Below are 27,692 nucleotides of genomic sequence, written 5' to 3' on the forward strand. Positions count from 1 at the left end.
CACTGCCGTAACTTTGACTGCCTTGATTATTAACGAGTTACATTTTTTTTTAATGCTTTATTTATTTTTGAGAGAGAGGGGGAGACAGCGTGAGCAGGGGAGGGTCAGAGAAAGAGAGATACAGAATCTGAAGACAGTCTCAAGGCTCTGAGCTAGCTGTCAGCGTAGAGCCCGACGCGGGGCTCGAACCCACGAACCGTGAGATCATGACCTGAGCCTAAGTCGGACGCTTAACCGACTGAGCTACCCAGGTGCCCCCGAGTTAACGTTTTAGCTCATTTAATACTTGTAAGAACCCTGTGCCGTGGGGTAGGAGCTGCTGTCATCCTGGTTGTGTGCTGAGGAAGTGGGACCGGGAGGGGTGGGGCTCAGAGACTTGAAGGTGTGGCTGGGCCTCACCCTGTCTGCGCCCTGCAGTTCTCTCTGTGCCTGGTGAGCGCTCGCACCCCTTGCTCTTTGTCCTTTGCGGCCTTGTGAGTCCAAGCCAGCCACGTGCAGGGTGATCTCTGGGTTATTAAGAGCAATCATCCAGCGATCCGGGCAGTGGGTTCTTCACAGGCTTCTTGGTTTATATAGTACCCAATACTTGTCACAGGCTGACCTGACAACTGCTGTGTGCATCCCTGCTGTTGTGTTATGAGCTGTGTATGAACTGCCACACATGGGTCGGGGATTCTCCCGAGGGCCAGTTGTGAAGTTGGCGCGACACCCTTCCACGTATATTCGAGAAGTCTGATGCTCTCCAATGGCTGCCAGATCTTCTGGGCCTTGCCTCTCCGCCTACATTCCCTTAAACTGATGACTCCTGTCTGTCCCCTATGTTGATGCCTGTCCTTAGACTGAACTCCCTCCACATGGCGGTTAGGCTGGGAGCCACATCTCCTCAGTTGTTCATTTTTGGCTCTGAGACTTCGGTCTTCAACCCCTGGCAGTTTATTTCTAAGCTGCCAGATTATTTACCGTCCTCAACATCTTCTCCCTCCTTGTTTATCCCTCCTTGTTTACTGACCAGAGCACCTCCACGCTTTGCTCTGCATCCTCTCGTGCGGTGGCCCCCATATCTGAGAGGGGGAGGTGTGGGGTAGTTGATGGTCATGTTCAGAACCCTGAGGGTGGGTGGGCTTGTGTAGCTGGAAAACAAAGCTCTCCCCATACCAAGAAGCATTGCTCCGATTTCGTTGTTTCCAAATACAGTCTTCTTCTCTTTACCCACTATGAAGGAAAGAAATGTTAAAATTGTGGAATTGAAGGATGTTTCTCTTTATTCCCAAAGAGAAGCACGGAAGCACCTTCCTTGTTTCTGGAGGGCAAAGCCGAGGAGCTTGATCTGTACTCTGTGCTTGTCGACTGATACAATGATCTTACTCTCAGCAGCACTTAGGCACTAGTTTCTTTTGAATTGCAAATAATTAGACAGTTTAATATGATACGATTTTGTAATCTAAGAACAAACCCAACAGCAAATCAAACGTCTCACAGCAGCTGGTGCCTGGGAGTTCTGGTTTGGGTTCCAGAAGGAGAGGCAGCAGACAGTTGGTGGGGAGGGCTCTGTGCTGGCCCTGGCAGGGAGGACGAGGCAGTGGGCCGGCCTGGCTGCCACAGTGGCTCTCTGTGGGGAAGGCTCAAGAAACCGCACAGCCAGAAGGAAGGGAGGCTGGATGTGGAGGCTGCTAATGCCAAAGAAGCTTGGGTTGCTGGCTTCCTTCTGCTGTGGTTAATCAGTGCTTGCCTTGGGGACTTCTGCTTCCAGTTCCATAGGCATCCAGAGGCTTGCAGTTGTACCAGTGGCCAGTGTGCTGCACCTGTGAGAGTCACATATTATCCATCTGTGTGGTTAACCCTCTTTTCTTCCGTGTCTTTTAGGCTCTGAATGCTCTTGAATCCTTGACATCAAGTAAGCAGTATGTTGAATACCAGGATCAGATATCACAAGCTGCACAATTTATAAAGCATCCTGGCCATTGCCTCCAAGATGGGAAAAGCTTCCTGGCTCTCCTTGTTAACTGTCTCTATCCAGAAGTGCATTATTTGGACAACATACGATAGTAACACCGAGTCTCTCAAAAAACCCCGTTGCCGTTTATGTTTACATTTAACTTTGCTGTTGCACAAGTAACTTTGCTCAGTGTCACTGCAGAACTGTGGCCATTGATTTAGTTGACTGAGATGCACGTCGGGAGGCACTAGATAATTCTGTTGTGCATGCGCACGCGCGTGCGCGCGCGTGTGTGTGTGTTTCTTAGTTCTTGACACTTCCCAGGGCCTTTGTAGTTTTTATGTTCACCCCACGGGAGAAACTGAGTCCCACTTGGGCACAGAGCCATTCAGCTGCTGGATCCCCAGTCACCTTGCAGGACTCCCCGCAGGGCTCTGTTGTATGTCTCCATTTCTGTCTGTTTTATGTAAATCCCAAGACTGCTGTGTCAGATCTAACTGCTTTGGGAATCATGTAGAGCCCTCACTTTTGAACGTCATTTGTGTTCTTTCAGAGTAAAACAAGCTTTGAAAATGTCTGCATTTCTCAAATGTGGGGAAATACACCAGCTTAAAAGTATTATTTCTCTCAAAATGGAGATAAGAATCCTGAATTAACGTGAGGCATTGTCCAAAATGTGGCCACTTGGCCCTTGATTGTAGTGGACAGCAGAGATGGAGACAAATCCATTTGCTTCTGGCTGTGGTCCTCAAGAAGGAGGCGTCCGTGTAAACCAAGGGGGCACACAGGTGGCGTGTGATGAGCAGTCTGTGTTCAGACATGTTTTGTTTGATCCCCGCAGTGGGAGTATGGTCACCATGGACGTAATCCCTGTCAGGCCTACACCAGCCCCTTCCTGCCTTCACACCGCTTCCTCAGCCCCTATAAACGTTACAGTTTGCACCTCTCGATAGGCACCGGGTTTGAAATCTGAAGGCCTTGCTCTCTAGAGAGAGAGTCTGAGAACTTGATGCTCTGTATTCTGCTTGTTTTCTTCATTCCACATTTAAGCTCAAATGAAGTTAGACGCTTGTCCGTGGAAACTTGACTTTCTTAGTAGCCATGTGCCTTCCGTTGTTGTTAACCATTCACTCACTACCGGAGCCTGTCTGCTGCCTTGTTCTGTGGACAGGTTCTTGCTCTTGTCATTTCTACCCCCAGCACGAGCAGTTTGACTTCTGCCTTCCTAATTCTCTTGGCTGGAAATTGATTTTGTTGGTTCAGCTTGCAAATATGTCTTCTGTTCATGGGTTACTTATAACCCAAGGGTATTCACCTAATATTGTCTGAACTGAGATCCCTCAGCAGGGGGGATCGGGGTAAAGGTTAACGGAATGATAACCTCTCTTCAGATCTCCTCGTGGAGCGCTCCCGCCAGCATTTGGAAGTGTGCGGGAGCCTGTTCTCCATTTCGAACTTCTTTAGCTACACAGAACACGCCTGTCCCATGGATCGAGATGATCCCTGTCCAGCCTCTAGGGTTGTAGGCCACGAGCATCCGTCTCATAGGGCACATCACAGAGCTCTCCTTGGTTTTGCTTCTCTCCATTTTCAAAATCAGTCAGCCTCCCGGTGCTGTGTAAGAAAATGTTAGAAGCTGTTGGCAGTTCAGTGGCTGATTTTGCAACAAAGATTTCATGACAGGAAGTGTTTTGTGTGCTGTTTTCTGTGAGGAGGCTGTAATTATTGATATCCTAGAATGTGAAAATTTTGAGTGACAGTCTGTACATTTTAAAGAAAATTATGATTCATCTATTGATTTTCAAAGGTTTGTAATATTTATAATGTAGTTGGTCTGTAAAAATTATAAAAAATAAAATCAGTCTTTGGTTGTAGCTGGCAAGAACATGAATGGTAGGGGTATTTCAGTTAAAGCTGATGCAGAATTTTATGCCTGATGTCCTCTGTTTTGATACTGGAACTTGATTATCAGAGCTGGTCAGTGAAACGCTTCCTCTCTAACTCCTTCGTGCCAACAGTGGAAGCCTCGCTCGCCACGTAGCCTCCTCGGCGCATCTCTAGGCTTTAAAGACGTTAAGATGGTTCAGAAGGTGACAACACTGCTGTCACCTTCTGGGGCAGAATAGAACAGCCTGCCCATTGGCTTTCAGGAATAATGAGCCTTTGCTGCCAAAGATAGTTGGCCTTCCGAGAGCACGGGGCCAGGTTTAGAGACCCTCACCCGTGGTGCCACACGTGGCTGCCGCGATCAAGCCAGACAAAGGCCACCCCGCACCGAGCAGTGTTGGAGGCGAGCCAGCACCCCTTGGTGGCACCTGGCTCAGACAGGGATGTCTGGCAGCTTCTAGGTCGGTGACAGGCCCCTCCCCTGCGTCTGCCCTCAGCTCCCCACAGCACACAGAGCGCAGGTCCAAGAGGCACACTGGCTCCTGCGCCTGACCGGGGCAAGTGAACAGGGCAGAAAGCTGGAAGGCGCAGAGGCCGAGGAGGGGAGACTGTGCTGATGTGTCTGCTCAGCCTGATGGAGGAGCGAGGACCCACCCAGCGTGATTCCAGGGCTCCTGGGCACACAGAGAACATCGTGATCAGTTTGGGGCTCAGTCTCCTCTGCCCCCTGGGGTTGCCTGAGTCCTTCATTCTGAGGCGGGGCAAGTCTCTCCTGAAAATGAAAACCCCCAAGTGGCCTCACTTCACCCTAACCTAGTACCCCTTCCTCCCTCAGTGACTAAAATCAGTGTGTCCATGGGGCACAAGCTAGAGTGTTGAGTTCATGCCCTTTCTTCCTTTTGAGTGAAGGTGATACACAGTTTACTATTGGGTTTTTAATACTAAGGTTAATGATTTCCTCTGGAGCAGGAAGCAAATGCTGCAGAAACATTACTTTTAAAGTTTATCTGGTCCCACTTCTCACTCAGCAGGGACCCCCAACCCTGCCTTTCCAGTCTCCCCACTGCCTCTTCTCTGCTCAGTCCTGTGGCCAGTATTCCTGCCACTGTGGACAAGCCCAGGTGGCCATTGGCTTTATGTTGTGCCAGAACTGGCCTGATGGCATTGGTCACAGTTCGGCTGCAGCCAACCAGGCCGGGGCTCCTCTGCTACTCCCCCGACCGATCTTCTGGCATTTCCAGACCTCGTCACCCCCCTGACCCCACTGGTCCACCTCTTAGTCTTCACACTAAACGCTCAGTGCCTTTAGTTGGTCCTCTTCCCCCACGATGTCTGACAGGGCTGCTCTTTGGGGAAAGTGCCCAAGTTGGCCCATGTGACTCCAAAAGGGCTGTGTCCATGGATAGCAGGGCCAGGGGGCACAGACTTGAGGTGGCAGTCACCTGCAGGCACCAAGAGAGTATGCTTCCCTCCGTTGTGTGCCGTTGGCCTGATGTCTGCCCTGGGCTTTGTCACACCAGCGTGGGCCAAATAGTGAAGTTTACCCCCAGGACACGTGGATGGCATCGGCTTCCAGCGCCTGTGCCCTGTGGTTCACACATTCAGTTAGTGGCGGATCCAAACTCCACACCTTGGTTTCACATTAGTTGCTGCCAAAGACCAGTCTCCTCGCTCGTCTGCATGATAAGCTAACAGTAAGACGCTTTGCACGTATCTTTTAAAACTGTCTGCTCTTCAGTTTGGACCAACTTTATGGCTTATTTTGAAGTAGTAGCCGATTTTTTTTCTTCTCTGTTAACTTTGTCTTATTAAACAAGACGAAGAGCATAATGTTGGAAACAAACCTGTTGCTTTTTTTTTTTTTTTTTTAAAGAGTATCCTCATACTGATCTTCCATTTGAATCTGGGTTGAACTGGATAAAGTTTTGGTTTACAAGCCAGGCACCCTTATAGACCTTGTTCTGGTCCGTGGTGACCCCCACACATTATGAGTCATCAGGTGTCCTACGGAAGCTACAGGTGATGCATCTTCTGGTCTGGATAAGGTTCCTGATTTCTGATGATAATAACTTGAAAAAAATAAAACTGAACTACTGACCCTGTTTTGGGATAATGAAATCACTAAGGAATAAATGTTGTTAAAACTTTTATTTTTTAATATACAGATGTAATATCTCTCACTGAGCACTGAAGTCAGTTAGAATTTATTTTTCTTTCAGTGGCTAAAAATCACTTACATGGCAACAAGTACTTCCTGAGTGTGTTTAACTCTTTCCTTCCCACATGTCTAGTGTGGTCTTTAACAACCACATCTTATCTGGTCATTAAATGTGCAATATCCCCTTCTTGTTCATTGTTTAGCATTTTACCCACTTGTACAAAGATTGGGTTTTTATATAATGATGAGAAACGGAGAAATGCGAACGGGTTTAAGTAAAATTCTGCAAATAAACCAGAATTAAAATTTAATTTACGTGTGGTGGACATTTCTTGTTCTTGGCAGGTTGGTTGGAAAGTCTTTTCATCTAGAAATCACACTAAGAAAAATTTGGAATTAGAAAGCTTGCAAGGGATAGAATTGTGTATTTTGTGACTTGTTACCACACCACACACAAAGTTAAATTCAAAGGGGATTTAACTCTTGGGAGTTTAAGAACAGGAGGCCACCTGGTGATCCCAGAGAGTTCAGGAGAGCCCTGAGAGTCTGGTGTGGTTGTGACCTTAGGAGGAGGAGGGACAGCAAGCTGCTTGAAGGCTCCACCCCCTGACTTCCTGGGTGGGGGTAGGGCACCTTAGAGGCCGAGCTGCCAGGGGAGGGCAGTATAACCTGAGGACTGAGTACCTGGGACCTCTTTGTTTCGTTTGCACTGGCATTTGTAAGACACATCTTGAATGGGCCCAAGTATGGTGGGAGGGTCTGCATATTTGACTTGGGACTAACGGCAATTTGGAATTTCTGTGGGACAGGGCCCCTTCCTATTTATCTGGGTTTGGCTTCCTTTTCCAGATGGAGCCACAGGATTTAGAGATTGGGAAGTGGATTGGAGGCAAGTTGTGCCACCACCTAGTGTAGGAATCCGGTTTCCTGTCCCTAGACCAGTGGGCTTTCTTGCTGGGACACCCGCGCAGAAATGCAGTGGGGAGTGGTGTCTGTCAGCGTGGGGCGACTGAGGATTAGAGAGGCCTTCATCTCAGGGTGAAGGAGCCAGGACCTTCCTCTGAAAACTGCTCTTCTGAACACAGCCCTCTTCCCTCTTGGTCTTCCTTTGCTAGCCAAACCCTGTTAGGAAACAACCCTACATGCCTGGTCTATTTGTCAGAGTGACCAACACGGTATCTCTCCTGGACACTGTATTTTAATACAGCCCAAATTGTGGCTTACACAGGATTTAATGTGGACCTTCAGTCTTCCTGGGCTGCAGTGCTCCCTGCCTTGTCCTTTGTTTGTTTGTTTGTTTTGAGGTATAGATGGTGCGAGTGGCAGAGAGGGAGAGGGAGAGAGAGAGGGAGAGAGAGTCCATCCCAAGCAGCCTCCATGCTGTCAGTGTAGAGCCTGAACAGGGCTTGATCTCACAGTCCATGAGATCATGACCTGAGCCAAAATCAGGAGTTGGATGTTTAACCAGCTGAGCCACCCAAGCACCCCCTGCCTGGTCCTTAACCTTCCTTAAGGCCCTCTGTCCACCTTCCCTTTCTCACTCTTCCCCTACTTCATCCCGTCCTCCTCCCCCTCCTCCTTTGATGGTGGTATGGAGGTGAGCGCCTGGGCTATCTTCCGCTCTGAGGACCCTTTGAGGTCACTTGCACATAGGCCTTGGGGATGACTGTGGAAGACAAAGGTCTGGGGGTCCAGACCCTGGGAAACCCAGAGTTCCAAGTACTTCTGTATCCTTATGTTGGCGGATCATGTGTTTCTCCCTTTAGTGCATAAAACATGACACACAGGAAGGGGCACAGGAGAGGAGGAAAAACGTACGTGGGAAAGCCTGGGAAAGAGGAGGCAGCAGAGGAGTCGCTCAACTGACTGAGCCACCCAGGCGCCCCTTCTTTCCCTATTTTAAATGGGGATAATTGCAGCTTTTCCTGTTCCTTGAGTTTACAGCAAGAACTCCCTGAGGCTACAGAGGTGAAGGTACTGAGGAAATGTTGAGGGGCTGTTATTGGGGGAGAGAGGGCTGGTGGCAGTGACCTAAGTGGCCAGGGCTGGAGGCAGGACAAAGCCGAGGACCCCCGACTTTTGGTCTCTAAGGTCCCACTGGCCTGAAGGCCCTGTGACCAGTGGGGCCCCCGGGGACCCCGGCGCTCCTGTCCAGGCTGGCAAAGGGGTTGTATGTGAAAACTCAGCCCACTGTATGTCATTTCCATCCCCAGGCAGGGCCTACCTTCAGTGCAGATTGTCTCACGGACACTGTCTTCTCCTATAGATACATCTCGATGTAAAAGGTCATTCATTAGCTCCTTGAGGGCAGGGGAAGTGTGTTGGGCTCTTGGCGCATCTGGACGGGCACGTCTTCCTCCTACTGCCTCCTCTAGGGACAGTAGGTGGGGGCTGGCAGTGGAGGGCAGTCTTCGGGCTGTCAGTGGCCCTTCTGGGGACAAACGGGCTCACGTTCCCAGAGCCCTGAAGGGAAGGCTCTAGCTGTGCACCTGGGGCCACACCGCAGAGTCCTGTCTTGAAAACACTAAGTCTCCTGGGTCCCTTCTCTCCATGACAATGTGCTGACTGAACGCGTCGCCTGTGGCTCTAGTCCTTGCTTGCCACTGACAAAGCCTGAGTGCTCTGAGATGGTCGGGTTGGGGAGGATGGTCGCTTAGCTCCACGCAGACCTCCCAGTGATAGCTCCAAGTGCCCGGGGTCTGGTGATGGTCAAGTGCAGGCGCTTCACCACCCTCCCCTCTGACCCTAGAGCAGCTGCTTTATCTGGACACTAATCAGGAGGCTGCCTGTTCTCTGAGCAGATCGGTAGAGGGAGTGCCAGAGGGACCCTCTGCTCTGTGTGTGCTGCCCACGGCCCACCGTGGGGTGTGACACCACTCCACCAGATGTGCATTCCTTTTAGGAATGCCACTTCTGCAGTTTGCGGGAAGCCCCCCCTTCAAACTGCACATACCACAGGAAGGAGCACTGGGTGGTGAGCTCGCACCCTTGGAAGTCGGGCCCATCCAGAGGGAGCCTCAAACATTAGCTTGTTTAAGAATCACTTAGGGTCAGCTGGGGCCTGGGTAGAGACGACAAGGTAAAAAAGACATTTCGAGAACTGGGGAAATACGAATGTGGGCTAGAAGACGATATTATTAAATTATTGTTAATGTTTTCTCAAACGTGAAAATGGCACTGAAGTTATGGGGGAGAATGGTCTTGTTCTCTGGAGATGCAGCTGAGGCATTCAGAGGCCAAGTGCTGTAGTGTCTGCAGCTACTCCTGAATGGCTCTGTCACACACACACACACACACACACACGTGCACATTAGCAAATATGGCAAAATGGTAGTAACTGTGGATGTAGGTGGTGGGTACTTGGTGATCATTTTCCTTTTACAGCTGTGTGTGCGCGTGTGTGTGTGTGTGTGTGTGTGCGCGCGCGTGTGTGTGTGCGCATGCGCACACACATGATTGAAAATCATAATACAAAGTTAGGGGCAAAATCACATAAGCATCTGTTTAAAATTCCAGCACCCACCCACCCTCAGAGCTCACTTTTAGGAGGCCCAGGTAGCACTCAGAATGGGGAGTTGAGCAAGCTCCCCAGGTGCTCCTGATGCAGGTGACCTTCAGAAACCACTGCAGAAACACGGCTCTGAGAGCCCAGGGTCTCGAGGCGGAAACCGCAGCTGCAGAGCATGGTGGGTGTGGAGCAGGTGCAACAGTCAGTGGGGAAGGGTGAATGCCGCATGCTGAGCATACAGGGAGTCAGCGCCATGCTTGGCCCCTTGGGGGCTCCACTCCCTTCTGCTTCTCAGCCCTGCTGGCACTTGCCGCTGCCACTGCTGTGTGGGAGCCCCCTCCTGCTGCCGCCCCAGCTCCTGCCGCCTGGCCTCCACCCCTCGTGCTACAGCAACTTTGTCATGCTGTGTGCGACCACCTGGCCTTTGCCCAGACTGTCCTTTCCACTTAGAATCACCTTTGTTCTTCTGACTTCCATTCTCCCCCATTTACAGGGCCGGCACATACCGTTTCCATGTCCCTTCTTCCAGAAAGCCACCCCAAGACTGGGTTACTCTTCCTTTCTGTGTGGTCCCATAGCACCTTCAGCATTCTGTTGCCCTTATGGGATTTCCCGCTAACTGGTCTGTTGTCACTAACCTGAGAAATCTTACTGTGGAGCTGTCGGGGCTGTTGCCCATGCTTTTTGGCTTTCCTCTTTCCTGGAACAGTGTAGGGTTGGGCTGCCCAGCCCCTTGAGGGTGAGTGTGGTGTGTGGCTAGTTCTGGCCAGGAATTATGATCTCAAGTGGGAGGCCCTTGAGAGCTCTCTTTTTATCTCCAACCCAACGATCCATGATAAGAGATGGCGGATCCTTGGGAGCCTGTGTCCCTATATAAGTACAGCGAGCAAAGCTCCAATGCCAATCTGTGACAGACACGTAATTCTGGGGAGAATAAACTCTAGTTGTTTTCAGCCACTGTGATTTTGGGTTTGTTTGTTAACACAGCACAGCCTAGCTCAGACTGACTGATACACACACCTGGTTCATTTCTGAATGCCCAGACACCTGGCCCAATTCCTAGCACAAAATAGTTACATAAGAAATAATTGCTATTGTAGCTTTTTCTTGGCTGTGAAACGGGCCTCAAAGACCATGCAGATGTTTCAAGACACACCACCCCTGTGTCCCTCACTTCTTCCCTGGCGATACAGGACCCTCCATGGAGGTCCCCAAAGTATCGTCATACAAGGAAGTACAAATTCCAATTCCTCTGACCTTCTGACAGTTCAGACAGGCTCCTGGATGGATCCCAAGTTAACAACCATGAGCTGCTGTCACCCACTTGCCCTGGCGAAGGCTCTGCTGAGCAAGGGAACCTTGTCACCCACTGCCCTACTTATTAACTTGTGGGGCTCCCGCATACCTCAGGCCACCTCCCCAGAAAAGCATCAGTGAGGACCCTTCCTTCCTCTAGGTTACCACCCTAGCTTTGGGAAAAGTTTGGAAAGACGGTCCCCATTGCTTCTTCAGTCCCTGGCCCAGAGGCCCTTTCTTCTCACCAGCTTGCCCTGGGCTCAAGCACACCTCCTCCCCCATCCCCTGAGCCCAAAGACTGCAGGAATTAAAATGCACAGGCTCACACTGAGGTGTGAGCACGGAAGGCAGCACCCTGCAGTTAGTCCGCAAGGCCTCGGGCAAATGCTGTGAAATTGCTGGTGCCTTCAGACCTCCCACGTCCAGGGCAGATGCAGGGCACAAGGAGAGGTCACAACCACAGCTGCTTTATCCGCATGAACCTACAGCCCAGACTTCCCCTCTGACCTCTCGGCTTTTGGTCCTTGAGGACAGTGGATCCCAGATGCTGTGAGATGATGGATGTTTCATTTCCTTTCCGCAGGGGTCCCAGCTCAAGGCAGTGCAGAGCAGCCACTGGAGTAAGAGGTGGGCAGTCACAGAGGAGACCCCAGGGGGCAGGGGTACTGGGCTTCTTGCACCACTGAGTTGATGTTCCTGGGGCTGCAGGTTTGCACAGCCCCAGCCTCAGAGGCTTGCTCTCCGGAATCCTCGTTCTTGGCCAGGCTGGTGCGGGGCCCCCACTTTCCAAGAAGTCTCTGCACGTCCCAAGGGTGCCTGAAAGGAGGAGCCTGTGACCTGCCTCCCCCACCCCCACATCTGTACATAGCTCTGTACTTCCCAAAGTCCCTTCACATCCATTATTTCTTCAGATCTTGATAGTCCTAGTAACAGGAGGGGAGATTATTGTCCATGTTTAAGAGTGGACAAACTAACACTCAGAGAGGTAACAAAGTGCTCTGGTCGACACAGCAGGTCAGAGCCTGAGAGACCCTTTGACCAGTGTCTTGCCCATTTTATGATGGTGTTCTCTGTAAGAAAGGGCCAGAGCTTGACTGTAAATTTCACACTGGAGCTCATGCACACACGCACACACACATGCACACACATATACATTCTTTCCAAATGCTGGTCCCACTGACATACATGGGGCTCTGGGACAGACATCGATGTAGGAAACCACTGAGCCTCTGTGAATGGGGTCTGGAAACCTTTTGCGGGGGCTCGCCTGACAGGGGGCTGCCAAGGTGGCTGGGAGCCAGGAAGGGCTGTCCCAGCCAAGCCTGGCATTGGCCTTTGCTCCTCACGCTGCACAAGAGGATGCCAGTGGCCAAAAGACTCCTCACGGTAAACATGTGGCTGCTGGTGGGTCCCGAGGGCTCATCTGGCTCAAATTCTCATAGTTGGACTCCTGAGCCTGGGGCCTGTGGACAGAAGAGAGTCAGCTGACTACCCGATACAGAAGTGGGGTCGTCGCCACTTGCCCAGACCATGCCCCGGCGACAGGCAGGAAGGGGGAACGAGAGGGGCCTGGGGCCTAGTACAACAGAGATGGCTTGGGGACTACCTGAAGGGTGGAGACAGGGCAGGGGCAGCAGCTGCGGAGCGGGGAGGAGGCTCTGGGGAATGGCAGCCCAGACCGCAGAGGCGCCATCTTCTCTAAGGGATCTCGTTGGTGGCTTCAACAACCATCTTGTGACACGTGCCCTCCAGACTGCTCTCCTAGGCTTGGCCTCCTGAGCCCCAGCTGCTCTCCTGACTTTGACTTCTTCCCTAATGAGCACCTCAGACCTACATGTAAGTGCTCCCACGATCCTCACCACCCCACCCCTTCCCTCTCTCTGGTCTTCATCTTGGTCAGTGACACCGGGGTACAGCTCAGGCCTGGGCACCTTGCTGCCTCCCTTGGCCCTGCTGCCCACCTGGCCGTCTGGTCAACCCCGCCTTCCACCTGCCCCAGCTCCCCACCTCCACCAGCCCACCTCCTTCCTAGTGTCAAGCCGGCCTCAGCCTTCGTCAGCAGCCACCCCAAAAGTCTCCTGGCCCCCACTCTTGTATAGATGGGGCCACCTGTCTGCTCCCCACCACTCAGTGATTTCCCATCAGCCCATTCCCAGGTGTCCCCTGAGCCTTTGGCCTGCCCACTGAATGCCTCCCTCCGCTGGGAGCTCTGCTGCGTGGCCCTGTCCATTTTCCTCACAGCTCTTATTTTAGAATCTAAGATGATTGTGTCTAGGTGTTTCTTAAATTCTCCATGTTATGTGAGTTTTCTGAGGTCAGGGAAGTTTGCTGTAGTGTTCGCATCCAAAACAGCGTCTGGTACATCGCAGGTACTCAATAAATATTTGAACACTCAGCTTTCTGATTTAGATGCCTTGGTGTGCTAGTGAATCAGCAAAGAAAAGGGACATTGCACAGGTTTTCATGAATGTGGGGGATAGTTGAGCAGGCAGCTGGAGAGAGGGGACTGGGCTGGCATTATGGCTTCTCCAGGCCTCAGGGCACAGGCAGGGATGGAGTTACAGGAATGCCTGGGCTTGTCCAATGGGCCCTGAAAGACTGTGTTCCGCCTCCTGACTCCCCAGCATCCCAGGCACACTGCCCAGGGTCAGTGAATTGGATTCTTTCTTCTTCAGCACAGACTTCCACATGAGCAGATACTGGGAGAGAAGGGGAGCCTGGGCACCAGGGTCAGCGCTTCCTAGCTTAACCCTCTGGACCTCTAATGGCATTTTGTTTGCAAAGTTTTCAGCTTTGGGGGAGAATCAGTGCCCCCAGGTGGCTTTTGTGTGAGTCTGCCTGTTCTAGAATGCTGAGGAGCACAAGAGGAGACACAGCGTTGAGGAACCACATCTAGTGTGGACATAAGACAGGAAAATGGCCCTGCAGCGCCAGGAAACCAGGCAGGTCTGGGAGAGACACCAGGGTGAAGCCCAGACTGTAAATGCTGGCGGTGGAGTGGGGAGAGCAGGTCAGCGTGGCCTGATCAGGGCAAGGACTTGGGAGACCGAAGAGGAGGGCTTTGGAAGGCCACAGGGGGAGTCTAAGCCCTGGTCAAGGTCCAGCCCCCAACCCTCTTCTTTATCCTTATTGCACGGGCCTTGAGAAGCCTGCACGCCTTGGCCAGTGGGGACTAGAGCCGGGTGGGTGAGGGGAGGGTACTCACCGTGGTGGGGTGTCCTGGGTGACTGGGTGCTCTGTGTGAGGGACAGAGAGAGAGAGAGGTGGAGGGGGGAGGCATGAATCTCCATGGTCGCCTCAGGCTACAGGCCCTGGCTGTCCACCCTACCCCACTGTGGAAAGTGACCACTTTTGAGGGGATGTGCAACAAACACGAGCTAGCAGGGTGTGGAGTGGCCTGGCAGAGGACCGGGAGTTAATGAGGAGGAGAGGAGCGTGAGGTGGCGCCCAGCAGAAAGACCTCCCTTTCTGAGGAGTGTGCAGTACAGAATGCTTGGTGGGTTTATAGAACCAGAAAGACAGACGATGGCATAGCCACAGGAAGGGCAATCGTGACAAACTTTGGATTCCATCCCAGGAGAGGCTGAGTGTGGGGCTGCTGACCTGGGTGGCCTGGGAGCTCTGGGAAGCCCCTGTCTGGGGCACAAGCAGATTTCCCCACCAGCTCAGCGAGAGCAGGCGCTCCTGAGGAGCAGCTCGCGGAGACACCCTACTAACTCACACTTCCTCACCTCTACACCCTACTAACTCACACTTCCTCACTTCTGCGCTTGCTGCTCCCTCTGCTGGGAACACCACCAAGCTCCTTGTTTGAGTTTCTGAGTTAGCTCTCACCTTCCCTCCTGGCCCCTATCCAGATGTCCCACCAGAATGTGGTCTGCCACTCTGTGATTCTGTGGTACCTGGGCAACCGGACAGCCCTTCTCCCTGCAGACTGGGCATCTCTTACTCATCTCTGTATTCCTGGCACCTACACAGCACACAGTAGGTCCTCAAGATGCTTACTGTAACACACCAGAATGGTGCTATTTGGGAAGCCTTACTGTGGAGTCATTTATGGGGTGCCGCTGAAAGGGCAGCGCTATGCTTTTTGGGTCTCTATCTCTGCCGCTGGCCATAGACAAGTTCCTTAACCTCTCCGGTGTCAGCTTCCTTAGTGTAAAAGGAAGCTCCTTGCTAGTTCCCACGTCCTGGGCTGTACGCAGGGAGAGGAACGTGAGATGGCGCACGGGTGCAGAGAGTGTTTGGGCTGGGTTATGCCAGGTGGGCAGCGAGACCGCCTTACCTAGGAGAGCGCCCGCCCCGCCCCACCCTGGCCCCAGAGTGCACCCACCTAGGCGGCGGCGGGCGGCGGCGCGGGCGGCCAGAACGCCGAGCAGCAGCAGCGCCTTGAGGCCGAGCGCCCCGAGCGGGAGGGGGAGGGCGGAGGCCCCGGAGGCGCCGTGGAATCGGAACAAGTAGACGCTGGCCTCCGCGCGGCCCAGGCTGTTGGAGGCCGTGCACGTGTAGCGGCCGTCGTGGGCCAGCGCGGGCAGCTCGGCGGTCACCTGGTGGCCGTGACCCTGACCCTGACCCGGGCCCTGCACGGCGGCGGCCGAGCCGTTGCCCAGGGCCGGGCCGGACCAGTCGAGGACGGGTGGCGGCTCCCCCTCGGCCGTGCAGAGCGCGTGGAAGGCGTGCGCCGGGCCGGGCAGCACCGAGAGGTTGACGATCCGCGGGGCGGCTGCGGGCGGCGGCCAAGGGGTCGGCGGAGAAAGCGAATCCTGGTCAGAGCATAGCGGGCAAAGGGAAAGGCAAGGGCAAGGGAGACCCCTCCCACTCCCGTTTAGTCACCGAGAGATTTGGGGGCGGTAGGCGCTCTAGCGCCACGGTGCCTGGGTCCCCATAGAGATATGGCCTTGGGCAAGTTATTCCGAAGCTCCGTGCCTCAGTTTCTTCATGCGTAAAATGGGGATCACTTACCTTATGGGGTCGTTGAGAAGATTTGGCAAGTTAAGACATATTGGGTACTTGGATTAGGGCGTGGCCCACTGACAAATGTTCACTCGTTATTGTTGCCGTAGCTCAGGGCTGGGGACTGTCTGCTGGTACGATTTCAGGGGCACTTCCCACTCCCAGACAGCCTGTCTATGGCAGGGTGGCGAGGGCCCTGGGAAGAAACTGAAATGCATTCGGAGAGGCAGCCAGGCCAGCCCAAGGGCACATGGGAAGTTCTTGGCAGAGCCAGACTGGAACCCAGAACTGGATCCCCACAGCATGGAGGGTGGGGGTGGGGCTAGGATATTTAAAGGCGCCCCAGCTAATTCCAGTGCGCAGCCAGGGTTGAGAACCAGGGTTCCAGGCACCGGGGGCCCTGGTTCCCACTTCTTTATGCCAGGGTCTAGCAAAGTACTGGGCACTTGTGGGCTCCCTGGGCACCCTGCACCCGACGGGCTGCGGGTGCCCTTCAGTGCACAGAGCACACATCCCATTGCAGGCTTTGCCATATTCAGGATTACTGTTCAACCCGTGCTTCTCTCCCCCTCGACTGCGAGCTTCTGCGGACGTTCGCCTCTACGCGCTTCATTACAGTGCCTATTCCTGGGCCCCGTTCAGCCCTTCTCGGAGCAAGCAGTCTGCATTTTAAACAAATTCTCAGATGGCTCGTGGCCATCGCCGGGTGTGAGACACCCCTGCGCTAGAGAGGGGCTGTGTGCTGCTCCCTTTCTATGCCCGCGGCGGGCGCAGTGCGGGCACCCGGAAAGCTCTCGGGACGGGGCGGGAAGGGGGCCGGGAAGAAGGGTACGGCGCTCACCGGTCACGCGGAGCCGGATGCCGTGGCGGCTCTCGTAGCGGTCGTGGACGTCGCCGGCGAACTCGACGCGGCAGAAGTAGCGGCCGTCGTCGGCCAGAGCGAGGCGCTCGACGCGCAGCGACAGGTCGTTGCGNTCTGGGGGGGCATCCCCGCCGAGGTGGGGGGCTGGAAACCTTAGGACTCTGGGAGCATCTCCCACCTGGGGACCCAGAAGCCCACCCCGTGACTGGAGAGGCATCTCCCGGGATCTCGTCTCCCATGACTCTTGAGGTGCCTGAGACTGCCTCATTCGGGCGGTCCCACTGCGCCTACAAGTCCCCTGACCCCGTACGCTTTCCTAACGCCTGCCCTGCTGCCCCAAAGCCCAGGATTCCACGGTTACAGTACAGTCCCAAGACCCCCGCGATAGTGATGATAATAAGAGCACTTACTGTGCACCTCTGTGTTGAGCAAGTTCCCAGTAGTATCTCTTTTAGTTCTCACAAATGATCCTAGATGTAAGCACAGTTATTCCTGGGTTGCATGTAATAAACTGAGGCACAGAGAGGTTGAGTAATTACATAAGGTCACATAGCTAGGAAGGAAAGCCAGCATTCAGACTCAGGACTGCCTGACTCCACAAAGGCATGGAGCCTTGGGGCTCATCCAAGGAGACCAACACTCCCATTCACAGAGGGGAAACAGGCTTGGCAAGCGATGGCATGTTTTGAACTTAATGTGTTGGATTGGATGAGATCCCTTGAAAATTCAGGTCAACAGAAATGGGCTTCCCAAAGGCCAGGTAAGGAGCTGAGGCACCAAGAGTGGTAGACCACTGTGCTGCTTTCTTGGTCTGTGCAAGTGCCTTTGGGCTTACCTCCTCACCTGCTGTGTGTGAGCCTCTGAAGTATGGTTGAGCTAAGGTCTGGAAGCTGTGCTCTGCCTTCAGCTTGAAGACGGCGGGAGAGCCCCTGTCCCTGTTGTTGCATATGTGTGCTGCTCAGGGGAAGGGGTGAGCAGGTGGGTGGGTGGGTGTTGGACCTGGGCCTCCGAGGAACAGACTAGGGGCAGTCTCTCCCTGATGAGGGAGAACAGGGCGCTAGGTCTACCCAGCTAGAACCCTGAAGGCAGTTCACAAAAGGGATCCTTCGAGGGAATAATATACTCACTTTTCTATCTCCCAAGAGCTTTGTAATTTACACAGTTCTTTTAGATACATCATGTCACATGACCCTCAAAACACCCTGGGGGAGAAAGACTTGGAATATTGCTTTAGATAAGAAAATGGAGTTCCACAGTCACAGAGACAGATGACGGGAGAAACCCAGCTTTTCTGACTCCATGTCCAGTGCTCTTTACTCTTTGGGGGTAGCTCATGTCTTGGGTTGGAATCCTGGCCCACAGCCAGTTACCATCCATCCTCCAAGAAGCCCATCCCATCTATGAATTATCTACAGGTCAGGACATTCCTCCTGCATAGAAACACCTACCATTACCGACATGACCCACTGCTCTTTGGAACATGCACATTATCTCACAGTGATGGCCCTTCTGCGACCCCATCATGGCCACCCTGGACCCATTAAACCTTCCCTTCTCTGGTGGAAATTCCAGGACCTCCCCTGCCCCTCCCTTCCTCACTGCCTGCTTGGTGCTCTCCTTGCAACGTAGTGTCCTGAGTTGGGGACTGCAGGTGTGTGCTGTAGGGGTGTGTGCTGCAGGGGTGTGGTTCATGTGTGCTGCAGGGGTGTGTGCTGCACATGTGCTGCAGGTGTGTGCTGTAGGTGTGCACTGCAAGGGTGTGTGCTGCAGGAGTGTGCTGTAGGTGTGCATGGCAGGGGTGTGTGCTGTAGGTGTGTGCTGTAGGTGTGCACTGCAGGGGTGTGTGCTGCAGGAGTGTGCTGTAGGTGTGCATGGCAGGGGTGTGTGCTGTAGGTGTGTGCTGTAGGTGTGCACTGCAGGGGTGTGTGCTGCAGGAGTGTGCTGTAGGTGTGCATGGCAGGGGTGTGTGCTGTAGGTGTGTGCTGTAGGTGTGCACTGCAGGGGTGTGTGCTGCAGGAGTGTGCTGTAGGTGTGCATGGCAGGGGTGTGTGCTGTAGGTGTGTGCTGTAGGTGTGCACTGCAGGGGTGTGTGCTGCAGGAGTGTGCTGTAGGTGTGCATGGCAGGGGTGTATGCTGTAGGTGTGCACTGCAGAGGTGTGTGCTGCAGGAGTGTGTTGCAGGTGTGTGTGTGCTGCAGGTGTGCGCTGCACGGGTGTGTGTTGCACGTGTCCTGCAGGGGTGTGCTGCTGGTGTGCGCCGCAGAGGTGCTGGGCCAGCAGAGTGGGGTATGAATTGGGTTGTGTGAGCTTTGCCTCTTATAAAACTACACTTTGGGCTTGTGCTGAGCTTGCAATTGAGTAAAACCACAAGTTCTTTTTGCAGTCAATCTGTTTATAAGCCAAATCTCATTTCCTCTAAATAAGTGGAATTATGCTTTTGAACCCAAGTGGAGGACTTGACATTTACCTCTAGTAAGAGCTTGTTTGCCCAGTTGTTAATAATCAAAGGGCCTAGTTTCAAATTGGAGAAACTCTTTCTGAAGGTTTTTCTGGTTTACTTAGTACTTCTAGCTGCAGACACTTTTCCCCACTCTTGAGGCTCAGTCCCTGCCTCAGTTTCCCTACGCTTCTCACACTCTGTAACCTCAGCCTCTTTTGACCTTCTGAATCTTACAGGCATCCTGGAGCCAGGTACTGATTGCCCAGAGATATTTTTTGCTATCAATTAGCAGACATTTATCAGACATGTCCCCACTCTAAGCCAGGCACTTGGGTACAAGCCAGGGTTACAAAGATCAATAGGATACTTTATCAGCCTGTTGGGGTTCACCACTCAGAAAGGAGACAGATCTGTGAACACATAATTACACTACAGCCTGCCAGGTGCTCTAATGAGGGACACGAACAATGTTCCCTCTGTCTGAACAAGGTTCCTGGCCCATTTCACTCACCAACTTCCTCCCAGTCACCCCCAGGTCTCTTGCTGACTCTTCCTACAGAGGGAGGCCTTCCTCCAAGCCTGGGTCTGGCACCCTTGCCTTGTGCCCCTGGGCTGGCAGAGGTTTGTCCTCCAGGCACCCAGAAGCTCTGGGAGGACAGGGACCACATATGTCTGCTCATATTTGTTGTTAATGCCTAGCACGGCTCTTGCCATGTAGTAATTGATGTTAAACTGGGTTGCTGAAATAGGGCAGAAGGGAGGGTAATCAGGCTGGCAGGGGAGGGTGGTGTGGGCTGGGGGAAGAGGAAGAGGTGTGCAAATACTAGGCAGGGAATGCTTGGAGGACACCAGACAGACCCTCGAGAAAGGAGGGGGATTTTCTAAGACTTGGTGTAGATGGCAGGTGTTCTAGGCAAAGGGAGGTGAGGCCATCAGCATAGAGGTTGCAGACATGACGAGATATGGGGCCCAGGGGACATGGTGCTTTGGGTGCTCACTGGGAGATATTCCTCATACCATTTCATGTGTACAACAACCTCATGAGAGGCTGGCAATACCCCCTTTTGGGGAAGGGAGAGCTGAGGCTCAGAGAGGCCACGTGACTGCCCAAGGTCCTTTGACTAACCAGAAGCAGAACCAAGGCTTCCCCCTTGGTGGTTCATGTTTCTACTTTGTCTCGTGCGCTGTGTCCCTCGAGGATGAAAGCCTGGTTTGGAACATGGCAAAGTGGGATACAGGTGGTCTGCCATGGCCTCTCCCTCCCAGGTGGCTTTGCTTTAGCAGCTGAGATGGCACCCATAGGCCCTTTCAGCCAGTGTTAGGAACTTGGCTCCAGTTAGGGGGAGATTTGTGTTTCCTATTTACCTGCTGAATGGTGTTTCAAGAGGCAACCACCTGGACTCCCTCTTACACAAGAGACTTTGGACGCGTCCACTCAGGGACTCAAGGGGAGGGTGGGAAGTCCCAGCAGGAACTTCCCAGGGAGCACATGCATTTGCTTTGGCAGGAATCCAAGCTCCCCAGAATCCTGTGACATTTGTCATTCCCTCTAGTAGCTCATGCCCGTCTTTAGGGCAAGGGAGGGACAGCTCCTGAACTGAAACCAAGCCCCCTTATTGTGGAGTCTCTAATCTCCTTGCCTCGGGACTGTTAGCCTCTGGGGTCCACAAGAGACCCACATTCCTTTCACTGTCCACATCCGCCACTCAGTGGCAGACCACAGGGCATGCCGGCAAGCTTCCCTGCGTTGACACAGCTGGACCTGGGTGATGGTCTCACTTGTGGTCATTCTTTCCCGGACTCTTATGAGCACCCAGTCCGAGCCTGGCACTCAGGTTCAATCACTTATTGGGTGATCCTTGGGCAGTTTACTTACTGTCCCAGGTTTCAGATTCCTTTGCTGCAAAATGGGGCACCTAATACCTTCCTCATGGGCTTGAAGGTTGAATGAAGTCACACGTGTAGCTCACCCTGCAAATGCTCAATGTACATTAGTCCCCTTCTCTCACCAGCCCTGCCAAGGGAGGGTGAATACGAGGGAGCAGGGTGGGGTGCTGGGCAGTGGTGGGGAAGTGCTCTGGGCACACATCTTAAGCCGATGTAGCAGGGGTGAAGATATGGTACCCTGACATTTCACCTTTTGCAGCTCACTTTAGCATCTTAGGGACTGTGTGGGTAATCAGTGTGGACCGTGCCTCCCAGAGGGGTGGCCACGTGGTGCTCAGAGCTGGAGTCCCTCAGAGCTCCGCTGTGCTGCCGCCCCCTCAGCCCCATGATGGCTGACATCACCAGTAGGCAGGCAGCCACTCTTATGAGGCCACCTATCTGTAAGGGGGCCACCCTCCTTGGGGACATTTGGCACGTTAACAGGGGTGTTCTCAGGGAGTGACTCCGGTGGGAGCCTCTCGGGCATGGTGGCACCTGGGGGGCCAAGAGAGGGCATTTGGGGGCAAGGGGAAATGCTCATCTTGGCCAGCAAACATCACCAGTGAGCTGTGTAGGTTGAGCTGGGGCACACTGCCTTCCATCCACTTCTCTCCTGCCTGAGTTTACTCCCAGCAATTCTTATTGGGGCCTGTGCATTGTGCAGATAGGTTATCAGTAGAGAAAAGGTGAGAAAGGGCTACAGATCACGAGGAAGGTGACAGAGAAAACAGGAATCCCATCTTTCAGTGTGAGCTGGACCCAGAAGCATCTAGGGAAGGGATGAGGGGCAAGGCGGAAGGAGGAAGAGGCCTGGCTGTTCTCCTGAGCTCGGGGTTATCCCGGCTTCTCCTCTGGCCTTACCTCTCCGCCACTTGGTTGTGGATGTGGCCCCACTTGCCTGAGCTGCAGATGGGGAGCCTCGGCTGACCGTGTCCCAGGGCCAGTGTCCACCCCAGGGTGCTGCTCTCCAGAGTTCCCACCTAGCCTGTCTCTGCCTGTGCTCCCCCAGCCTTCTCAGGGGGCTCTGCTCCCCGTCAGTCCTCCTCTGCCCCAAGTAGGACTTCTTAGCCCAAGCTACTGGCCACAGTAGCCGCCAGGAGCAGAAGCATCATCCTGGCTCAGGAAACTCTCCTGCTTCCCCCTGGACCCATGACAGCAGCCCATCTCCTCCCTGGCCTTTCCCTGCACCCCCATGCCCTTGCTCACTACTGAGATTTGTCTTGCCTTTCGGTTTGTGTGTCAGCAGTGGGTCAGAGCTCTGGGCTCCCACCACTGCACGTGGGTGGTGGAAAAGGTGGGGCTTGCACTCAGAACACTCTGGTTCAGTCCAGGCTGTGACACCCCAGAAAAACCACCCAACTTCCACTGGCCTCTCTAAAACAGGCACAGGGGTGCTCACGTTGTAGAGCTGGGGTGAAGAGTGAATGAGCTGCTTGTCAGGGCCTGACACAGAAGCCCTGGAGGGTGACAGCCACTATGATCGCTCCACCTACTTATCAGAGGTTTGTGGACCAACTGCAGTCTTGTCCAAGGTCACGCAAGTGGTCAGAGCTCCCAGACCATTGTTCTCTCCCCCTGTATGTTCCCTGGCATGTCCAGCTTTCTAAAAGCAGATCTGTGGGGAGCCAGGCGGGAGAGACAAGAAGACAAGGGAGAGTATGTGTGAGCCCCTGGGAGACTGGGGGCTGCCCCAGGGCACTGCATGCTGAGGGTGGGTGGCATCAGTAAGAAGAAGGGCACAGGCAGTGGAGGGGGATTTCCTGGACAAATTCCTCCCACTTTGTTTTGGCCAAGGGTCTGTCCTGTCCCTACGCTCAGAGACGCAGCTGGGGTCGAGGCTGTGACGTGCGGGCACCCGGCTCGCGAAGTGGCTCGGCTCCCACATTGCAGCCTGACCCAGCCTGGTCCTCCGGCCTCTGTCCCAGGCCTGGTGCCACACGGAGAGACTCATAGGTGAACAGGGCCAGAGGGGTCCCAGAAAGTGTGACCCTGCTCACCCTAGTTCTGTGAAGCAGCTGCTAGTATGAGAAAAAAGGTACCCACCCTGTCCCCCGCAAAACACCTCAGCCTCTCTGGGTAAATCTCGATACATGGCAGGAACACTTATGTGGTTTAAGTTTTGCTCTTGGACACATGACTGCTTCTGCTTCCTCTAAGTCTTTTTGTCTTTGACTGATTCATAGTCACTGACCCTCAACAGGAGAAAAGAAATAAACCAAAATAGGCCCTGTGCCCCCGCCAAACATAGCCTCTCTTGAGGTTATGTGACTTCAACAAGATTTCCCTGCCATTTATTGCACAATCACTGAGCACCAGGACTGTGTCGGGGGGGGGGGGGGGNNNNGGCTTTTATGCATGATCTAATCACCCTTCACAGTACCCCACAAGGCACCAGGGATCCCACTTTGCTGATGCTCAGAGAAGTGAGGTAACCTTCCAAGGACCACACAGCTAGTAAATAGCAGAGTCAGGTTTTAAAGCTGGGTGTGATGTCAACACTTACGTCTGAGCCGCTCTCTTATCAACCCAAGGTCCGGGCAGGGTCACCTCCTCCATCCCCCACCCTCTAAGTGGGACCCAGCTCTAAATCATCCCAGAAAGACAGCTGAGTTAGGTCACTCAGAAAAGAAAGCCTCTCCCCATCAGTCCTCACTGCAGGGCTGTGTCACAGGACAACGGGCGGCTCAGGTGGGGGCTGGTGGTGGTCCAGTCCAGAGCCACACATCCCAACTCCACCCTACTCCACTCATCGAGCCCCTCTGTACCTCCGTTGCCTCATCTGTGAAAAGGGAATATAGTAATTCCTTCCACAAAGGGCTTTGAGGCTTATGTGAGTTACTAATTACAGTGGCCAGCACTTACAAGAGCTTTGTAGGCAGCTGCTATTATCCAAACCAGACCTGAACTGGACTCTGCCTCTGTTGAATGCTTGAGAGGCAGGAAAAGGAGCCTAAGGTGCGGGAGTGTATAATCCAGTCATGGAGACGGGCCCCCAACCAAGGAATGTTGCGCAACAGCTTAGAGCACCATGATGTCAGAGGTGTCCTCAGGTGGCACATGACGGCCAGTGGCCATGCACATGGAGGCACCAATGCCGAGTCTAGGGGCATATTCACAGGAGGGACATCTCAGGCAGGAGTCCAGGAAAGGACTGGGGTCTGGGCCAAGGGGCTCAGAGGATGGCCTTTGTCATTTATCCCAATTACCCTCAACTATGTCAGGCATCAGAATGACCTGAGAAGATGGTTGCAAATGGAGACTTCTGGGCTCCGCTGCCTGATAATCTCATTCTGCAGGTCTGGGGTGGAGTCCAAGGTTCTGCATTTAAACAGATGCTCTCTCCCCACTGAAATTCTGATACAGGTGGTCCATAACTGAAACACCGTTCCCAGGGACACAAACTCACTGAGCTGAGTGGCTGATGATGTTGTTACTCAAGCCTGTGGCAAAGAGTTCCTGTTCACACCTTGGGGTTCCCGCTGGGTGGTCAGGATGCCCTCTGTCGCTTGCCTTCTTCCCCATGTGAAATCACCCCCACTTTTACCCCAAACTCCTTGCCCCTCTGGGCTGTGCCCATCGAGACATAAACCACTTGATCAGCATCACCCAAAGTCCCTGGACTGTCCCCAAAGGATTGCCTAAAGTCACTGTCCCCAGAGGATTGCCTAAAGTCACTGAAATGCAAGGCATCACCCAGGCTTGAACTTATGGCTTCTGTCACCACAGCTTCCCAAAGGGCAACATGGTCATCCCAAGTTTAAGGAGAGAAGACTGTACCTACGTTTCTATGAGCATCTATTCTGTTCTGAGCAGGGGCCACAGAGAAGAGTGGGAAACTTACCCATTGGGAAGATGCCCACCAGGCAGGCCAGGAGCCGGAGGGACCATTCCATGCTGTGAGTGTCTGGAGACCCCAGGCCAGCCCTCCTCTCGCCTGGGCCACCAGTGAGAAGCCTCCTTGATGACGTGGGAGAAGGCAGGTGAGGAGGTGGCCGTGTGCCCGGATCTGTGCCCCTATTGGGCTCCAGGCATGGGAGGAACTGGGGAGAGGCAGTCAAGCAGCCTGGGTATGATTAGATGAAGCCCGTGGGGTTTAGTCATGTGGAAAACCAACAGGGGAACCACTCAGATGATTTTCCAGGACAGGAAACAGAGAAGTACAGAGGAAGAGGAAGGACCCTTTCCTGGGGCCCCTGGTCCCTTTGAAAAAAGTGTTGCTCTTTTGCTGCCCGCCCTCCCTTCCTCCCTCCTTCCCTCCTTCCTCTCTCCCTCAATCCGACTCCCTTCCTCCCTCACCTTCTCCCTTCCCTCCCTCCCTCCTCCTTCCACCCTCTCTCATTCTACCCTCCTTTCTCCCTCCCCCATCCCTCCTCCCTCCATCCTTGTTTCTTTCCCTCCCTCTTTTCCTCTCCACATTTTTAGTGTGCCAGCAGGGGTTTTCATTTTGATGAAGCTATCTTGCTGCGGCCATGCTGATTCTGAAGTGGTGATTATTCACGGAAGAACAATCCTCACCAAAATGTAGTCATCATTGACAATGGTTACGTTACTAAGCAGCATAAAAGGGAAATAGCAAACTTATTAAGGGAATCAATCCAGATAAACATGTCAAAATGCTCAGAACATCAACATGCCAGACAGAAATATCCTACCGCAGGGGCAGAATCTCAGTATCTGCTGCAAAGAGATAATCAGAAAGCTGGACAGAAAAACGGCCAGGTAGGGGGCTGGCCAAGACGAGCCAATGCTTGGGAAGAGGGAAATGTTTTAGTTACGATAAATAATAATCTGTTGAGATGGAAGGAGGCTCTCAAATACAATAGATTTTAAAAAATGGAAGGTGATTTCTGTGCCATATATGAGTCCCAAGGTGAGTGGTTTGTGTAGGCAGGTGGCCTTGCTTCTCCTGGTCATTCAGGGACCCAGGTTCCTTCCTATTGTTACTTCCTCACCCCCTTTTCCTGCCACATTGTTAATGCCCTTAAGGCTGAAGGAGGGAATCAGGCTTGTTCGAGGGGAAAGATAGAAATTCCAAGTTAATTGGCTTGTCTTTTTGGTTATCCACGACTCGAAAGTTGTATACATCACATCCACTCACTTCCCATTGGCCACACCCACAGCAAGGGAGCCCTGGAAGTGTGGTCTCTAACCAGGTCATCCTGTGGTCAGGCTAAAATTTATTACCATGGTAGAAGGGAACAGATGTTGATGGATAGTTACCTGTCTCTGCCACAAGTGTTTGCTACAACTCTAGAAAACAATCAATTCAAACACTCAAAAATGCCCTTGAAGGATGCACCCTTATTTTATGTACAACTAAGAGAGAAAAGACTTTCTGCCTTTTTTAAAATTGTAAGATACCATTGGCTGTAACATGTATCTGGAATTCAGAAATGTTAAAATGTGAAAAAAAATGGGCATCTTAGAATTGATGAAATATAGTTCCTTTTTGGCTGTTCTGTGGTACATTCTCAAGAACAAAAGACTTTTCAGGGACACACTGGCTGGCTCAGTTGGTTAATCATCTGACTTTGATTTTGGCTCAGGTCATGATCTCACCATTTGTGGGTTTAAGCCCCGCGCGGGCTCTGTATGGACAACACAGAGACTGATTGGGATTCTGCCTCCCTTTCTCTCTGTCCCTCCCTTGCTTGCCGGAGCACACCCACCACTTACCCACTCACATGGCTCTCTCTCAACAGTAAATAAATAAACATTACAAAAACCAAAAAAGGAAGAAAAGGCTTTTCAGAGGAGCCAGAGTGTCCTCCCTATGCTAGGAGGAACCAGAGAACAGAGATGCGACAGGGTTTTACAGACACTCTTTCTCAGGTTAAGGACGTTTGTTGTCTATTCCTAGTTTGCTGGGAGTTGTTAACATGCACCTAGTGTTGGCTTTTTTCAAAAAGTTTTTCTGAGATAATTGTAAGATTTTTCCTTTTTAGTGAGTTACACTGATTTTTCCAAGCTAAACCGGCCTTGTGTTCCTGAGATAAACCACACTGGATCATGGCATATTGTCCCTTCCACATATTTCTGGGTTCAATTTGCTAACATTGTGTTGAGGATTGTTTAACTGTGTCTGTGAGGGATATTGATCTGTTGTTTCTGTTTCTTGTAGTGTCTTTGTCTGGTTTTGGCTTTAGAGTAATGCTGACCTCATGAAGTGATTTGGGAAACGTATTCTCTTCTGTTTTCGGAAAGAGATTATAAATTGGCATTATGTCCTCATTAAACATTTGGTGGATTCCCCAGTCAAACCAAATCATCTGTGCCTAGAGGTGTTTTTGTTATTATTGTTGGAAAGCTTAAAACTATGAGTTTAGGGGCACCTGGGTGACTCAGTCAGTTGAGTGTCTGACTTTGGGTCAGGTCATAATCTTATGGTTTGTGAATTTGAGCCCCTGATCTGCTGTCAGCCTGCTGCAGATCCTGTGTCCCCCTTTTTCTCTGCCCCTCCCCCACTTGTGTGTGCGCGCGCGCGCTGTCTCTCTCTCTCTCTCTCAAAAATAAACATATAAAAAAGAGAGAGAAAAAACTATGAGTTTAATCTGTCTGATAGAGTACTGTTCGGATTATTTCTTCTAGAGTAAGTTTTAGTAGGTCATGTATTCAAGGAATTGGTCCATTTCATCCAAGTTGTTGAATTTATGGTTACAGGATTGTCCATAATATTCTTTTATTGTCTTTTTAATGTCTGTGAGGTCTGTAATAATATCGCCTCTTT

General features: G+C 52.5%; 2 protein-coding genes across 2 annotated transcripts in view; one reads left to right on the forward strand and one right to left on the reverse strand.

Annotated features, from left to right (window-relative positions):
• Window positions 1-6,292, forward strand: part of EPG5 (ectopic P-granules 5 autophagy tethering factor) — a 112,746-nt gene extending 106,454 nt beyond the window's left edge. Inside the window, exon 44 of the mRNA XM_077777649.1 lies at window positions 1,864-6,292. Coding sequence (XP_077633775.1) covers window positions 1,864-2,046 — 183 coding nt within the window. The 3' untranslated portion in view covers window positions 2,047-6,292. The remainder of the gene's footprint in view (window positions 1-1,863) is intronic.
• Window positions 6,293-10,410: 4,118 nt separating this feature from the next.
• SIGLEC15 (sialic acid binding Ig like lectin 15) lies at window positions 10,411-24,858 on the reverse strand. The gene is made up of 6 exons (XM_077777650.1): window positions 24,807-24,858; window positions 17,011-17,070; window positions 16,580-16,714; window positions 15,119-15,508; window positions 13,991-14,021; window positions 10,411-12,248 (listed from the first exon to the last, which is right to left on the reverse strand). The coding sequence occupies exons 1-6, from the start codon at window positions 24,856-24,858 to the stop codon at window positions 12,167-12,169; spliced, it is 750 nt and encodes a 249-aa protein (XP_077633776.1). The 3' UTR covers window positions 10,411-12,166.
• Window positions 24,859-27,692: the final 2,834 nt, after the last annotated feature.

This window comes from Crocuta crocuta, unplaced genomic scaffold (genome assembly GCF_008692635.1).
Source record: "Crocuta crocuta isolate KB4526 unplaced genomic scaffold, BGI_CrCroc_1.0 scaffold36, whole genome shotgun sequence".
Classification (NCBI taxonomy): Eukaryota; Metazoa; Chordata; class Mammalia; order Carnivora; family Hyaenidae; genus Crocuta; species Crocuta crocuta.